The sequence below is a fragment of the Callithrix jacchus genome, chromosome 8 (genome assembly GCF_049354715.1).
Source record: "Callithrix jacchus isolate 240 chromosome 8, calJac240_pri, whole genome shotgun sequence".
Classification (NCBI taxonomy): domain Eukaryota; kingdom Metazoa; phylum Chordata; class Mammalia; order Primates; family Cebidae; genus Callithrix; species Callithrix jacchus.
In genome coordinates, this window is record NC_133509.1 from 94415290 (window position 1) to 94432256 (window position 16967).

The 16967-nt window shown below is 42.8% G+C and overlaps 1 protein-coding gene and 1 pseudogene across 13 annotated transcripts in view; one reads left to right on the top strand and one right to left on the bottom strand.

Annotated features, from left to right (window-relative positions):
• RTN1 (reticulon 1) overlaps positions 1-16967 on the bottom strand; it is a 495935-nt gene that overhangs the window by 137370 nt on the left and 341598 nt on the right. For all 13 annotated transcript variants that reach the window (XM_054240000.2, XM_078335057.1, XM_078335059.1 and 10 more), the window contains one exon: positions 4578-5327. In XM_054240000.2, the coding sequence (XP_054095975.2) occupies positions 4578-5327 (750 nt within the window). The remainder of the gene's footprint in view (positions 1-4577; positions 5328-16967) is intronic.
• LOC100402987 (large ribosomal subunit protein eL15 pseudogene) lies at positions 13477-14171 on the top strand (annotated as a pseudogene).

A 16967-nucleotide genomic window follows, 5' to 3' on the forward strand; every position in this document is an offset into this window, starting at 1 on the left:
ACACAGAGGAACTGGAGGGAGGTAGCAAAAGAGATTGGAAAAGAGGTCAGAGAGTAAAAGGAGAACCAAGAAAGAGAGACATCAGGACAAAAAGGGAAGAAAAAGTTCTGAGAAGGAGTGAATGATCTTCATGTGAGCTGATACTGTCCCTGATTCTACTGTTAAATGAAATAAGTTACAAAACAGTATGTTCAATATAATGTAACTTTTTCAGTGAAAAACTATATATGCCTGAATACTTAAAAAGAACAACAATAAAAACCAAACAATACAAAGGCCTGTGGTGATGTCTGAGAATTAGGGATGGGAAGGTTGAGTAGGGAAACTTTAATCTTTCTTTCTTTTTTTTTTTTTGAGACGGGGTCTCCTTCTTTGTTACACAGCCTGGAGTGCAGTGGTTTGATCATAGCTCACTGCAGGTCTGACCTCCCGGGCTCAAGTGATTCTCCCACCTCAGCCACTCGAGTAGCTGGGACTACAGCTGTACACCACCACACCCAACTAATTTTTGTATTTTTTGTAGAGGCAGGGTTTCATCATGTTGCCCAGTCTGGTCTTGAACTCCTGGGCTCAAGTGATTCACCTGACTTGGCCTCCCAAAGTGCTGGGATTACAGGTGTGGGCTACCATGCTCAGACCCTTTAACTTTGAATTTTGTACCATTTTGTACAGTTTGAATTTATTATAACAAACATACATTACTTTCTTACTAAAGTTTCAAGGACTGATCAGCAGTATGATATTAGATTATCAGAAAGAACAAGAAAGATGAGACTGAAAAGAGGCCATTTGTTTGCTAAGGAGAGACTCGGGTTCAGACAGGAATATGAAAGTGTATGCCATCATTTAAAACCCTGCTTCTCTAGCTTTAAAGTGCATAAGAATCACATATGCACTTATGCACAGGGGATCTTGATTCGGTAGGTCTTGGAAGGAGCCTGAGATTCCCCATTTCTAAAAACCTCCCACATGTTATCAACGTGGCAGATCCAATCCGCACACTTTTGAGTTGCATGATAAGTAATCAGAATGCAGGAAACAAGCTCAAGGGCAAAGAGACCATGATTTCCCAAAGTGTATCCCCTGGAATGTGAACCCAAAGGCAGACTATAATAAAAAAGTTTCTAAAATCAAATAGGTTTGGTAAATATTACATACTTATCTTGATTAATCACACTGGGTATCAGTGCTTTTATAAGAATTTTTAAATTGACTTTTTACTTGTACATTCCTAACAGTTACGGCTAATCTGGTAGAAAGGAAAACATATCTACCCCCTTTAGAATCTAATGTTTATAAAAGGTCATCCTAGAAGGTGCAGGGTAGTAGAAATACAGGGTAGCAGGGCTCAGGGGTATACAAGAAGGAAAACTGAAGCATGAAAAAAGAACTGCATTTTGTCTCCAGTGCAATAACTGCAGAGGTCTCTGAAAGGTGAGAAACCTCCAAAAGTAGACGTTGTTAGAGCATGTGCACCAGTAACCCTGGTGCTCCTCCAAGGTACATGCAATGATGCCATTGAATGTCTGTCAAACCTTATATTTTTCTAAATATTTCTAGGCTCTTCTGAAATCTTGTCCAGCATCAACAGGATGGCTCATCCCCCAGATACCTGTGAATGCAAAAACTTAAATGCATGCATACTGCCAGAAGCTTCAGCGGACAAGAGCGGGAAACCACAGAAGCTGACCTGACCTCACTACTGCTGGGAGTCAAGCTTGGCATGAGCACAAACCTGCTTTTCATGAACAGTGATTAAGAACAGCCTGGGGCTGGGCACGGTGGCTCATGCCTGTAATCCCAGCACTTTGGGAGGTTGAGGTGGGCAGATCACCTGAGGTCAGGAGTTCCAGACCAGTCTGGCTAACATGGTGAAACCCTGTCTCTACTAAAAATACAAAAATTAGCTGGGCATGGTGGTGGACACCTGTAATCCAAGCTACTTGGGAGGCTGAGGCAGGAGAATTGCTTGAACTCAGGAGGCAGAGGTTTCAGTGAGCCGAGATTATGCCACTGCACTCCAGCCTTGGCAACAAGAGTGAAACTCTGTCAAGAAAGAAAGAGAAAGAAAGAAAGAAAGAAAGAAAAGAAAGGAAAGAAAGCAAGAAAGCAAGAAAGCAAGAAAGCAAGAAAGAAAGAAAGAAAGAAAGAAAGAAAGAAAGAAAAAGAAAGAAAGAAAGAAACAACTGGGGAGGCTGGGCAGCACTGATCCTTTCTCACCTGCCGAGACAGAGCAAGTGAGAACAAAAAGAACCACAGAGCTCAAAATGCCTGCTGGCATTGCTCAATCACCTACCCAGGACCTCCAGTTCTTGGCTGCCTCAGAATGGCCTTTTAGACTCTTTATAGATAGTGCGGTGGAGCAGTGAGTTTCAGTGGGAGTCCAGATTTCAAAGGACCTCTCAGTGCAGAGGATAGTGGAGCGTATTCACCCTGGTACACCTTCATCTTTAGAAAAGACTGCAACTCCCTCCTCTCTACCTTCTAAACTTTGCAGTACAGGGTCCAAGCCATATGGAGCAACTTGTACAGAGATTCAAATGACACCAAATTGGCCATAAAAGATGCTCTGAAGCCTTTGCATTCACAGCTGCAGTTTTCCATCTCCTCGGCTCTTCATCAAATGTCTGGTCAGTCAGTCTCAGCTGTTGTCCTTGTTTCTCAATAGGCCTGCAAAATTCCCTTTTCTCTTTAGCACTCAGATTTATTTACTTTTGAGAATAAACATATTTGAATAGCACTGTGCACACGGTGACTATCTCTGGAACATTAGTTAGGGGATAAAATGGAGACACATGCCTGTTATAGTGACATGAACACATGCTCAGCATGACTCAAGCTTGACTGCTTCAGGGCCCCAAAGGGCTAAAGTTGTCCATGTTAATGCTATTTCCTGTGGCTTCCTGCAAGCTGCGGGGTCTTTTCCTACCACAGTTAGGAGTAGCAAAAAAATCCAAAATGGTTTTAATATTGACCAAACAAATACATTCCCACTATTAAATCTGTCTTCAAATATCTTCCCTATAACACACTAACAGTTACGGCTAATCTGGTAGAAATGAAAACATTTCTACCCCTTTTAGAATCTAATGTTTATAACAAGTAATCCTAGAAGGTGCAGGGTAATAGAAATACAGGGTAGCAGGGCTCAGGGGTATACAAGAAGGAAAACTGAAGCATGAAAAAAGAACTGCATTTTGTCTCCAGTGCAGTAACTGCAAAGGTCTCTGAAAGGTGAGAAACCTCCAAAAGTAGATGTTGTTAGAGCATGTAACAACGTCTCCATCTCCTTTCAGCTCTTAAAGGAGAGCTATTTGGGAAATCAAGAGTCAGCCCCCACACCAGGCCACGTGTCTGAGCCACCGGCACCATGCATCTTTTTATTTCAGTCCTCTAGGTTCCACCATTCTATTCCAATGTGTTAATTTAAAAAAATTTAGAAGCTAGCTTCCAATTTAAAATAACGAGAAAGATTTCGTCCTCTATTTTTATATGAAGCACTTTAACTGCTGCTAACATCATTCAAATTAGCATAGATACAGGAAAGAGGGTGTACCCTTGAAATCATTTATCTCCAAAAGGCAAAGAAAGCACTTCTAAAATAAGGAAAAGTAGAAGAGATGGGTAGGAGGGGACCCCGAATAAAGTGAGGGTTTGTTTTAAAGTCCGACCTGAGTGTTCTCTCCCCAGGAACCGGGTAGAGGTTCTCTAACTTCACCCATTAACAAAAATAGAATAAGCAGCACCTCACTTAGTCAGGTGACTCTAATTCCTTTCTTGAATTCCATAAGACAACTGCAATCAGGTGTGGTAAACAATTTTTGGGGAAGAATCTCTTGTACATATATAGTGTCTGGGAAACAATGAATTCCATTTTTCTTGCATTTGAAGACTCACCTCAAAATTTTTGATAGGGAGAACATAACGACGACATTAAATTCATTCAAAGTAATAAGAGATTTAAAAAATGAATGAATCACCTTAGGTTTTGCCTAGGGACAAGAGAAAACTGGATCCAACTGTGGTACCTGTCTTGCTTGACTCACTGGGACACAAAAACCTTATCAAGATCCAAATCCCTTGCCCTTGGGTAAGAGAAAGGATGAAGTTGAGCTCCACTTTGCACACTTAAGAAACAGGCCTGGCTGGCAGAATAGAACATGCTAGTGGTGGGTTTCAGCACCTTCAGGGACAGAGCAGGGGGCCTGGACCAGAGCCTGACAATGACAAAAAAAGCATGGGTTTCCTCCCCAGGAAAGCCCTGGAATGGAAGGAGAGGCACATGCACTCCATTCAGGAGATCCTGGAGTGAACACAAAACTGCTCATTATTAGGGAGGCTGGGTTCAGCCAGTTCTGAGTCGCCCTGAGCACACGGTTCTGCCACTGACTTTTGTCCTCGCTGTGGATCTGAATTCTCTCATCTCCTCCCATCCCCCTTGGAATTATTCTCTGATCAACCGTTTGATCAGCATGGGGATGACTCCAGGGCTGGGCCAGAACCGCCCCAACTGAATGCTCAGAACACCCAGAGGGAGGACACTAATCAAGCATCCCTGCTACAGTCGGATCCTTTACCTTTTTGCTTATTGAGAAACAGCAGTAGGGGTGGCGCACCAGGGCCTAGAGTCCTGGGGCCCTTTGTGGCCGCAGGACCTTGGTTGGAACTTGCGTCTTCCTCAGGCTTCTGTGGCGATGTGGATGTCTCGGGCTCCAGGGTTCCGTCTCCAGTGGGCAGCTCGGGGCCAGGCTGGGGCTCAGCCAAGGGGTAATCGAGGAAGGAACCTGGTTCGGCCAGGCCCCGCCGGCTGGGCGCGCACTCCTCCGCCCGGGCTCCCGTCTCCTCCCGGATGGCATCCAGGGCGCTGGGCTTCATTGGGGGTGAGTCCTGCTCCCGCTTGGGACTCTCCTCTGAGGCCGAGGAGGCGTCGCAAGACTCGATGATGAGCTCGCTGTCCAGCTCGGCCTCGCGCTCCTCCCTCAGGATGCTGTACTGGATGGACGGCGAGGCGGGCGATGGCGGTGGGCCGCCCACGTGGCTGAAGCTCACATAGCTGGAGGGAAGCGCGTCCTCTGCGGCCATGGGGTCCTCGGACACCAGTTCGATCTCTGAGTCCCCCGACTCTGCGCTGCTGGCCTCGTGGTCCAGGGGGCTGGGGATGGTTGGTGGTCCGGACCTGGCCTTGGCCTCCGGCCTGTCGGCCAGCTGGCCCACCGGCCGTACACTCTCGGCGGTTTCATACGATAAGCCCTTTGCTTCTTTGATGGCGGTGATCAGCTCATCCTCGGAGATGCTGCCTTTCCCCTGGGATTCTGCAGCAGATGGTTCTGTCGTCCCACAGAGTGAAGCAGAGCCAGGGAGGCACACACAGGGACAGACAGATGGACAGAGAGAGGAGAGATAAAACAAAATTCCATTAGGGGAGATGTTTTGTCGTTGCTGGAGAAACACATATCTCATTAGCACAAAAATAATCTGTTTCCAGGGCTATGCTGGAAAGACAGGCCACCTGAACTAAAAGCTAATTACTACTATGGCCCAATTAATCAGTGTTTTACAGACCTATCTTCAGCTAGCTATTTTAAAAAATGACCCAGCAATATCTTAGCAACACAATCTCAGCTGGTTTTCCTGTTTTAATGCAGAGAAGATTCTACAAGTCATCGTTTCAATTTATGATTCATTCTCTTGGGGAACTTTGTCAATTTCACAGATTTCATCAGATAATCTGATGTATATAACTCTAATTGGACCCACTGATATCAACAAATCTGAAAATCACCCATTATTCCCTGTCCATTACTGTTTATCTCCTCTCATTTAATAAGACAAAGGTAATTTGGAGCCTTGGATACAACTTGGCTTCTGAGCTTTGTATTTCCCATAACAATATCATTTTTTTGCACCTAAGTGGAGCAATGTAAGAGATCACTTCTGCCAATTCCACCAAGCAGGCTGTGCAGATTACCATAATGCATTATCCTGCAAGGCTTCCCATAGAGGCAGTCAACTGTATTCTTTCCCTTTCTTCTCCTCTCTCACTTCCTCTGGAGAAGAACAAAACCTGAAAGTCAGCCCTGGTCCCCTGGGTGAATGCCTGCCTTCTGCTTGATGTTTATCCAGATGGCTTAAAGGCTTCACTGGGAATCTTGCTGAGCTTTCTCTCCTGTGGATGAGACAACCTGGGATCACCATGACAACAGTGTTCAAGAGCTTCATTTTCTCTTGCCATACAGAAGGGCTTTATTTCAGAATATCTTAGTGGGATCTAGTCCTTTTGCTAGCAATAACTAGTTGCATTTCTCTAAAGCTTTGAGGGATCTGTGGCTTTAGGACTGTGGGAGAACCCCAATGGATAAAACATTTTAGATTTTCCTAATTCTTTATAAATCAAAATTGATTTTATTCTTTATCTCTATTCATTCACCTGTTATTTATTGAGAAGCTAATATGTGTTAGGCCCTCTTCTATACACTTGGGATATATTAGTGAATGAAACAGATAACAAAGTCCCTGCTTATATTCTAGTGGAGGGAACACAATATATAAACAATATATACAGTAGATAAGTAAAGCACATAGTATGTTAGATGATGTTAAGTGTTACAGAAATAAGTAGAGTAGGATAAGAGAATCACATGTTCTGGGTCAGGGTAGAGATGAGTTTGCAAGTTTAAATAGGGGAGTCTGTATAGGCCTTATTGAGAAAGTAACCTACATTTAACACTTGAAGCAGGTGAGAGAGTGACTCATGAAGATATCCAGAGGAAAAGCATGCCAAACAGAGGAAACAGAGAGTGTAAAGGCTCAGAGGTGGGAGCCGCACTGATTTCTAGATATCACAAGCAGGTCATTATATCCGGGCAAAGTGAATAAGCTGGGAAGCAGGAGAAGAGATCAGTGATGTGGGGAGCAGGGGAAGATCATGTAGGATCTGATGGGGCTTTTATTCTGAGTGAGGTTGGAGGACACTGGACACAAGACTTTGGACACTGGTTTTTGTTGTGCAAACAAAGGAAGGATATGATCTATGGGTTCCCCCCCTCCTTTTTTTAGTAACTTAAAACAACAACCACTTCATTATCTCTCATGATTTATATTTTTAAAAATTTATTTTATGATCCCCAACTCTATTTTTGTAGTTCCTTAATAAGTTGTACACATAGTTGTTTGATATGATTTCAGACAGTGTAAAAGTGTAAAAGTTAGGCCAGCTTACTTCTGAGTAGTTGACTAGAGCACCGAAAAAGAAAACAAGGAGTAGTGTAAATTAAGAAATGTTCTGTATCTCCAGAGCACTGCTAGTAGCGGTAGCATCTTCTGCTGGGTGCCAGGCACTTTACATATGGAACTTAGGGTTTAGGGGCAATAGATTAACCTACTTGTCCAAGGTCACTGTAGTGGTTTTCTCTCTTTGCCCCCTTGAATCCATTCCTTTCTTTCTCTGCCCTGTCCTGTGCTCTGAGAGGCTGACCTACATAGAAGGCATACCCAGGAACTCTTTCCTTCTGGTTTCTGGTTTTTTTAGCCAATAGGAAGCCTGAGGGCTGGGATGAGGGAGATGTTGAGATATTTATACCCCGCTGCTGCTTCTGAAGCTCCAGCTCTTGGCAGGCTTTGAAAATGCTGTTCCTTCCTCTTGCTGTTTAGGTCTAGGGGTAGTAATGGCTCCCTAATGTTAAGTCTTTGCCATCATATGTTGGTTTTCTTGACTATCTTCACACATCTGTAAATAGCCCCTTCTCCAAACTCTCTTCAATCAAACCCTTGAGTGTTTCACTTGTTTCCCGCTAGGACCCTAAATGATATAGGTCCACGGTTAGAAATTATTTGACCTAAATTTGAATGCATGTCTATTTTATGTGTTTTATTATATTATGCTACATCTTTTTAAAAGGGGGATGCAGTCTGATATGCGGCAAGTTATATTTTGGAGCACAAGAAGGAGAGGAAAAGTGAATTGGAAAACCACATGCAAAAGAAAGAAATTAAACCCCTATATAATATCATATTTTAAAATTTCCTTCAAATGGGTCAATAGCCCAAATATAAGAGCTAAAATCATAATACTCTAGAAGAAAACATGGAAGTGAATCTTCATAACCTTGGATTAGACAATCATTTCACAGATATTACACCAAAAACAGAAGCAACAAAAGAAACATTAATAAACTGGGATTTTGTGCTTCAGAGAATACCACCAAGAAAGTGAAAGCATAATCAATAGACAGGAGAAAATATCTGCAAATCATATATCTGATAAGGGACTAATATCTAGAACATATAAAAAAACTATTATGACTCAATAATAAAAAAGCAAGCCAATTAAAAATGGGTAAAAACTTGGATAGTTCTCCAAAGGCGATTGACAAATGGCCAAAATGCACATAAAAATATGCCCAACATCATTATTCACTAGAGAAATGCAAATCATTTTGCATTTCTGTAAGATAGTAAGTACTTCATACCCACTAAGATGGCTATAATAAAAAAGTCAGATAATAACAAGTTCTGGTGAAGATGTAGAGAAATTGACACCTTTACACACTGCTGGTGGAATGAAAATGTTGTAATTGCTTTGGACAAAAGTCTGGCAGCTTCTTAAATATTTAAACATAGAGTTATCATATGACCCAGCAATTTCATGCCTAGATATCTACCCAAGAGAAATGAAAGTATACATCCAAACAAAAAAAACTTGTACATGGATGTTCATAAAAGCATCACTCATAATGACTGAAAAAGGTAGAAACAATCTAAAGTCCATCAACTGTTAAATGGATAAATAAAATGTAGTATATCCATATAATGGTCTATTTAGGCATAAAAAGGAATGAAGTACTGATATGTGTTACAACATGGCTAAATATTGAAAACAGTATGCTTAGTGAAATAAGCCAGTCACAGAGGACCACATGTTATGTGATTCCATTCATATAAAATGTCCAGAATAAGCAAATTTATAGAGAAAGAAAGTAGATTAATAGTTGTAGGGAGTGGAGATTTTGGAGGGTGAGAAAAGGGGGTGCAGTGTTTCTTTTGGGGGTAATGAAATGCTCTAAAATTTATTGCAGTGATCACAACTCTGTAAATATACTAAAAACCATGGAAATGTACACTTTAAATGAACTGTATAGTATATGGATTATATCTCAATAAAGCTGTTTAAAAAAAAAGAGAAGGAGACTTGGCCTTGAATCTAAATGCACAAGAGAACTAACATATTGGACTGTATTACGAGTGAAAAGTAATGCTTTTATTACGTTAAGTCACCAAGATTTTAGAACTCATGTGAATTCTAGTGAATACATCATTTCACTCTGGATTCTGCCATTACTGCTTGCCTCAGTTCACTGTCAACTTCCGTCACTTTTGAGTTCTCATCATATTTGACTTCTCAACAGTAATTGACACACTGTCCACTCCTCCTTTGGTGTCTGCAACACTACTTTCTTCAGATTTCCTCCCTTGCTCTATTGATCTCCTCTCTTCCCAGCCATGAAATGGTGGCCTCCCCCAGAGTCTGCCCTAGGATCTCTTCTTACTCCACTCCATCTCTAGGTAATTTTACCCACTTCCACCATCACGAGGTCCCAATTACCATTACTATGCTGATGACTCACAGCATTTCCTGCCTCTCCTAGAAATGAAGAAGAAAACAAAACAGAATGGGCCAGGTGCAACTGTGTAGTACAAAGTTCTAGAGGAACTTAGTGGAGGTCATTGAGGAAGTTGCACTTTACTTGATCTTGGAACACAATTAGAACCTTGAAAGGCAGGCACTGTCCAAGAGTGAACTCCACCAGCAAATATATGGAGGTAAAAATGTAAGGGATCTCAAAAAATGACTAAGTCAAACGTTTAACTGGAGTATTGTTGGGAATGATGCAGGAGATGTAACTGAAAATGAAAGCAGGTCCCTGGTCATGGAAGGCCCTGAAAACTAGTTTAAAAGTCAATCCTGAATAAATAGGTATATGGAGGGGCCAAGATGGCCAAACAGAAGCAGCTGCAGTCCCTGCCATTCACAGAAAGGAACGAAAGGGGAGAATGACTACAGTACCTTCAGCTGAAATATCCAGGTTCTTATATTGGAACTGATGAGGGAAATAACACACAGAGAATAAAGAAAAGCAGGACGGGGTGACAGCACACCCAGAAGCAACACACAGCCAAGGGAAGCCCCCTGTCTCTCAGCCAAGGGAAGCAGTGAGTGACTGTGTGATCCCAGAAAACCATACTTCTTCCATAGATCTTTGCAACTCTCGTCAGGAGATCCCCTCATGAGCCCATGGCACCAGGGCCTTGGGTCCAACACACAGAGCTATGTGGAGTCTTGGCAGAGCAGCTGCTCAGGCATGCACAGAGACCTAGGAGCTTTGCAAACTGCAGCCCCAGGATCTCCCAACAAATGTGCCTGCAACTCAGGCAAAGTGTGCAGTCTGCACATACCCCTAGGAAAAGGGCAGAATCCAGGAAGCTGAGCAGTGTTGTTCTGTGGGCCCCACTTCCACGGCACCTCACAAGATAAGGCCCACTGGCTTGGAATTCCAGCCAGCCACCAGCAACAGGGTAGAGCCTGACTGAGACTGGATGGAGCCCCTGGAGGGAGGGGCAGTCACCATCTCCGCTCTTCCAGCCTGAGGGCTTTGGAGAGTCCAAATGGTCCAAGAAGGAAGGGTACTTCCAGCAGCACAATACAGTGGCTTTGTCAGATTGTGATCAGATTGCTTCTTCTTTTTTGTCTTCTTCCTTTTTGTCATTTTTTGAGACAGAGTCTTGCTCTGTTACCCAGGCTGGAGTGCAGTGGTGTGATCCCAGCTCACTGAAACCTCTGTTTCACAAGTTCAAGTGATTCTTCTACCTCAGACTCTGGAGTAGCTGAAATTACAGGGGTGTGCTACCACACCTGGCTGTTTTGTATTTTTAGTAGAGACTGGGTTTCACCATGTTGGCCAGGGTGGTCTCCAAACTCCTGACCTCAAGTGACCTGCCCACTTTGGCCTCCCAAAGTGCTGAAATTATAGGCATGAGCCACCACGCCTGGTCAGACTGCTTTTTTAAGCAGGGCCCCATCCATTCCTCCTCACTAGGCAAGAATCCCCGGCTAGACCTTCCAGCCACATCTGCCAGCACATATTAGGAAGAGAACTACGATCTCTTCCTGGGATAGAGTGCTCAGTGGAGGGGAGGGCTGCCACCTGGACTGGTTGGACGACTCAGCTATTCTAGCCTGGGGACTTTGGAGAGTCCAAACTGACAGAAGCAGAGACAGTTTCCCACCATGACGAGGCTACTTTGTCAAGGCCAGACTGCTTCTTTAAATGGGACCCCAAACCACTCCTCCTCGCAGGGTGGGTACTCCAAGCTGGGCCTCTGGCCACCGCTGCCCATGTTCTCCCTGGGATGAAGGCCTGAGGGACAGGACAGGCCGCCACTTTGCCCATTCAGACTTCTTAGCTAGTCTAGCCTGTGGGCCTTGGAAAGCCCAAACCAATTAGGGGCTGAAGGAATCTCCAGCACAGCACAGCTGCTCTAATAAAAAAAAAGAAAAAGACAGACTGCTTTAAGTGTGTCCTTGATCCCGTTCCTCCTGACTGGGAGAGACCTCCCAACCAGGGTCTCCAGCCACCACCTACACCACATTCAGGCTGGCAACAGGTCAGTACTCCCCTGGGATGGAGCTTCCAGAGGAGGCAGGCTGCCATCTTTGCTATTTCCCATACTTCACTGCTGACACCTCTAGGTATGGGAAAAAACCAAGGCAACTAGGGTCTGGAGTGGACCCCCAACAAACTGCAGCAGCCCTAAGGAAGAGTAGGCAAATTGTTAAAAGAAAAACAAACATAAAACAACAACAAAAACAATAACAAACCCACAGAAATCCCATCTAAAAGTCAGCAATCTCAAAGATCAAAGGTAGATAAGCCCACAAAAATGAGAAACAATCAATGCAAAAATGCTGAAAACTCAAAAATCCAGAGTGCCCCTTTTCCTTCAAATGACTGTAAACCTTTCTAGCAAGGGCTCAGAACTGGGCTGAGGCTGGGACAGCTGAAATGACAGAAGTAGGCTTCAGGAGGTGGGTAATAATAAACTTGGCTGAACTAAAGGAGCATGTGGCAACCCAATGCAAAGAAGCAAAGAATCATGATCAAACAATACAGGAGCCGACAGCCAAAATAGCCAGTGTAGAGAGAAACAGAACTAACCTTCTAGAGCTGAAAATCATACTACAAAAACTTCACAATGCAATCATGAGTATTAATAGCAAAATAGACCAAGAAAAGAAAAGAATCTTAGAGCTTGATGATTATCTTCTGAAATAAGACAAGCAGACGAGAATAGAGAAAAAAGAATAAAAAGGAATGAAGAAAACCTAGAGACTGAATCTACAGCTGAATCACATACCTGAAAGAGATGGGGAGAATGGAACCAAGTTGGAAAAACATCTGAATATTATCCAGGAGAACTTCTTCAACCTAATAAAACAGGCCAACACTCAAACTCAGGAAATGCAGAGAACTCCAGCAAGATATTCAATGAGAAGATCATCCCAAGACACATAATCATCAAATTCTCCAACATCAAAATGGAAGAAATAATGTTACAGGCAGCCACAGAGAAAGGTCAGGGCACCTACAAAGGGAAGCCCATCAGACCAACAGTAGGCCTCTCAGCAGAAACCCTACAAGCTAGAAGAGATTTGGGGCCAATATTCAACACTGCTAAAGAAAAGAATTCCAACCCAGAATTTCATATCCGGCCAAACTAAGCTTCATAAGCAAAGGAGGAATAACAGCCATTTCAGACAAGCAAATGCCGAGGGAATTAGTTATCACCAGGCCTGCTTTGCCAGAGATCCTGAAGGAAATACTGAATATGGAAAGGAAAAACCATTACCAGCCACTACAAAAACACACTCAAGTATACACACCAGAGACAAGATGAAGTAACCACATAAACAAATCTGAAAAATAGCCAGCTAGCATCATGATGACAGAATCAAACACACACATAACAATACTAACCTTAAATGTAAATGGGCTAAATGTCCCAATTAAAAGACACAGTGTGGCAAGCTGGATAAAGAACCAAGACCCATTGGTATGCTGTGTTCAGATACCTAAAGCAAGTTCTTAGAGACCTTCAAAGAAACTTAGACTCTCACACAGTAACAGTGGTACACTTTAACACCCCACTGACAACATTAGACAGATCATCAAGACAGAAACTTAACAAAGATATTTAGGAATTAGCTCTGAATCAAGTGGACCTGATAGATATGTATAGAACTCTCCACCCCAAAAGAACAGAATATATATTCTTCTTATGGCCACAATGCACTTACTCTAAAATTGACCACATAATTGGAAGTAAAATACTCCTCAGCAAATGTAAAAGAACTGAAATAGTAACAAACAGTCAGACCACAGCACAATCAAATTAGAACTCAAGATTAAGAAATTCACTCAAGCTTTTCGTCTGGTGGCAGCCATCAGGTAAGCCAAGATGGGTGCATACAAGTATATCCAGGAGCTATGGAGAAAGAAGCAGTCTGATGTCATGCGCTTTCTTCTGATGGTCCGCTGCTGGCAGTACCGCCAGCTCTCTGCTCTCCACAGGGCTCCCTGCCCCACCCGGCCTGATAAAGCGCACCGACTGGGCTACAAGGCCAAGCAAGGTTACGTTATATATAGGATTCGTGTTCGCCATGGTGGCCAAAAACGCCCAGTTCCTAAGGGTGCAACTTGCGGCAAACCTGTCCATCATGGTGTTAACCAGCTGAAGTTTGCTCGAAGCCTTCAGTCTGTTGCAGAGGAGCGAGCTGGACACCACTGTGGGGCTCTAAGAGTCCTGAATTCTTACTGGGTTGGCGAAGATTCCACATACAAATTTTTTGAGGTTATTCTCATTGATCCATTCCATAAAGAAGAAATCCTGACACCCAATGGATCACCAAACCAGTCCACAAGCACAGGGAGATGTGCAGGCTGACATCTGCAGGCAGAAAGAGCCGTGGCCCTGGAAAGGGCCATAAGTTCCACCACACTATTGGTGGTTCTCGCCGGGCAGCTTGGAGAAGGCATAATACTCTCCAGCTCCACCGTTACCGCTAATATAAGTAAAGTTTGTAAAATTCATGCCTAATAAACAATTTAGGACAGTCATGTCTGCTTACAGGTGTTCTTTGTTAAAATTAGTCTACTGATTGTTTCATGAATGCTTTGTCAAATTAAGAAAGTTAAAGTGCAATGATGTTTGAAGACAATACGTGATATGGTGTATGTTTCTAACAAGATAAACATTTGCTTTATCTTATTAGGGAGTTCTATGTCAGTGTATAAAACATACTGTGTGGTATAATAGGTTTAAAATAAATTCTAAAAGAAAAGTACTGAAACTAAAAAAAAAAAAAAAAAAAAAAGAAATTCACTGAAAACCACACAACTACATTGAAACTGAACTGCATGCTCCTGAATCTCTTAAATAATAAAATTAAGGCAGAAATTAAGCAGTTGTTTGAAACCAATAAGAGCAAAGAGACAACACACCAGAATCTCTGGGATGTAGCTAAATCAGTGTTAAGAGGGAAATTTATAGCATTAAATATCCACATTAAAAAGCTAGAAAGAGCTCAAGTTAACAATCTAACATTACAACTAAAAGAACCAGAGAACCCAGAGCAAACAAACCTTAAAGCTAGCAGAAGACAAGAACAAAGATGAACTAAAGGAGACAGAGACAGGAAAAGTCTTTAAAAAATAAACAAATCTAGGAGCTGGTTTTCTGAAAAAGTTTAAAAAATCAACCAGTAAATAGACTAATACAGAAGAAAAGAGAGAATAATCAAATAAACACATTGAGAAATGTTAAGGGAGATATTACCACTGACCCCGTAGAAACACAAACAATGTGGGGAATCCCAAGATGGCTGAATAAGAGGCAGCTATGGAACACAGCTCCCAGCAAGAGAGATGCAGAAGCTGAGTGGTCTCCACAGTTCCAAACAAGGTACCTGGTTCATTTTGAGGGTCTGGTTGGACAGTGGGTATAAACCAAATAGGGCAAGTTAAGGCCCAGGAGGTGCATGCAACTGACTGGAGGACCAGGGGATCTCCCCTTCTGGGACTTCAGTTTAGATATAGTGCTCCACCCAAGCCCCCTCTACAACCCACAGAACAGGAGATCTTTGCCAGGCTGAAAAGCCTCAGTGAGCTGTCTGAACAGGGCAGAACGGCAACTTCGGCAGGAGCCACAGCTGTCAGTATAGATCTAAGTGGAAGCACTGGCTGACGCTGAGAAAGCCAGAAAGCTGGCTGGACCGAGTTACCTGCCCCCAGAAAGAAGGGGAACTGACAGCAGGGAAACAGGCCATACAGCAGGATGGATCTCCCTTGCACGAAGCCTAGGAGGCTAAAAAGCTCTCACTTCAGAGTTTCACACCCAGAACATCAGTTAGAGAGTGGCCAGGAATGATTGAGCTTAATGGGGGAAGTGCAGCCACCATTGCAGAAGCCGGCCTAATTTTCCTGGGTAAATAAAAGACGCGGGAGCTCCACTGAATCTGTGGCAGCCCAGCAGCGCCTCTGCAGGCAGACAAAGGAAAGGCTGCCTCCCCATGCAGCTGCCTGAGATCAAAGCTATATAAATCTAACAAGATGGGAAGAAACCAGAGCAAGAAGAAAGAACCCATCAAAAACAAGCATGTCTCTCCCCCATCACAAAATCACAACTCCGCAACAGCAAGGGAACAAAGCTGGATGGAGAACGAATTTCACGAACTGACAGAAGCAGGCTTCAGAAGATGGGTAATAACAAACTTCTCTGAGTTAAAGGAACATATTGTAACCCAGTGCAAAGAAACTAAAAACCTTTCAAAAAGGTTAGATGAAATGCTAACTAGAATAACTGGCTTAGAGAAGAACATAAACGACTTAATGGAGCTGAAAAACACAGCACAAGAACTTTGTGAAGCATACACAAGTTTCAATAGCCGAATAGATCAACCAGAAGAAAGGATATCAGAGATTGAACATCAACTCAATGAAATAAAACAAGAAGGCAAGAAAAGAGAACAAAGAGTGAAAAGAAATGAACAAAGCCTCCAAAAATATGTAATTATGTGAAAAGATGTAATCTATGCTCTATCGGTGTACCGGAAGATGACAGGCAGAATGAATCTAAGCTGGAAAACACTCTTCAGTATATTATCCAGGAGAACTTCCTCAACCTAGCAAGGCAGGCCAATATTCAAATACAGGAAATACAGAGAACACCACAATGATACTCCTCTAGAAGAGCAATCCTAAGGCATATAATCATCAGATTCACCGGGGTTGAAATGAAGGAAAAAATACTAAGGGCAGCCAGAGAGAAAGGTCAGGTCACCCACAAAGGAAAGGTCATCAGACTTACAGCAGATCTCTTGGCAGAAACCCTACAAGCAAGAAGAGAGTAGGGGCCAATATTCAACATCCTTAAAGAAAAGAACTTTCAACCCAGAATTTCATATTCAGCCAAACTAAGCTTCATAAGTGAAGGAGAAATAAAATCGTTTACAAACAAGCAATTGCTGAGAGATTTTGTCACTAACAGACCTGCCTCACAAGAGCTCCTGGAGGAAGCACTAAACACAGAAAGGGAAAATCAGTACAAACCACTGCAAAAAAGAACCAAATGGTAAAGACCAATGATGCAATGAAGAAATTATGCCAACCAAAGGCAAAACGACCAACCAGTAATAAAATGGCAGAATCAAATTCACACATAACAATATTAACATTAAATGTAAATGGACTAAATGCCCCAGTCAAAAGGCACAGACTGGCTAATTGGATAAAAAGCCAAGAACCATTGGTGTACTGTATTCAGGAGACCCATCCCACATGCAAAGACATACACAGACTCATAATAAAGGGATGGAAGAAGATTTACCAAGCAAATGGAAAGCAAAAAAAAAAAAA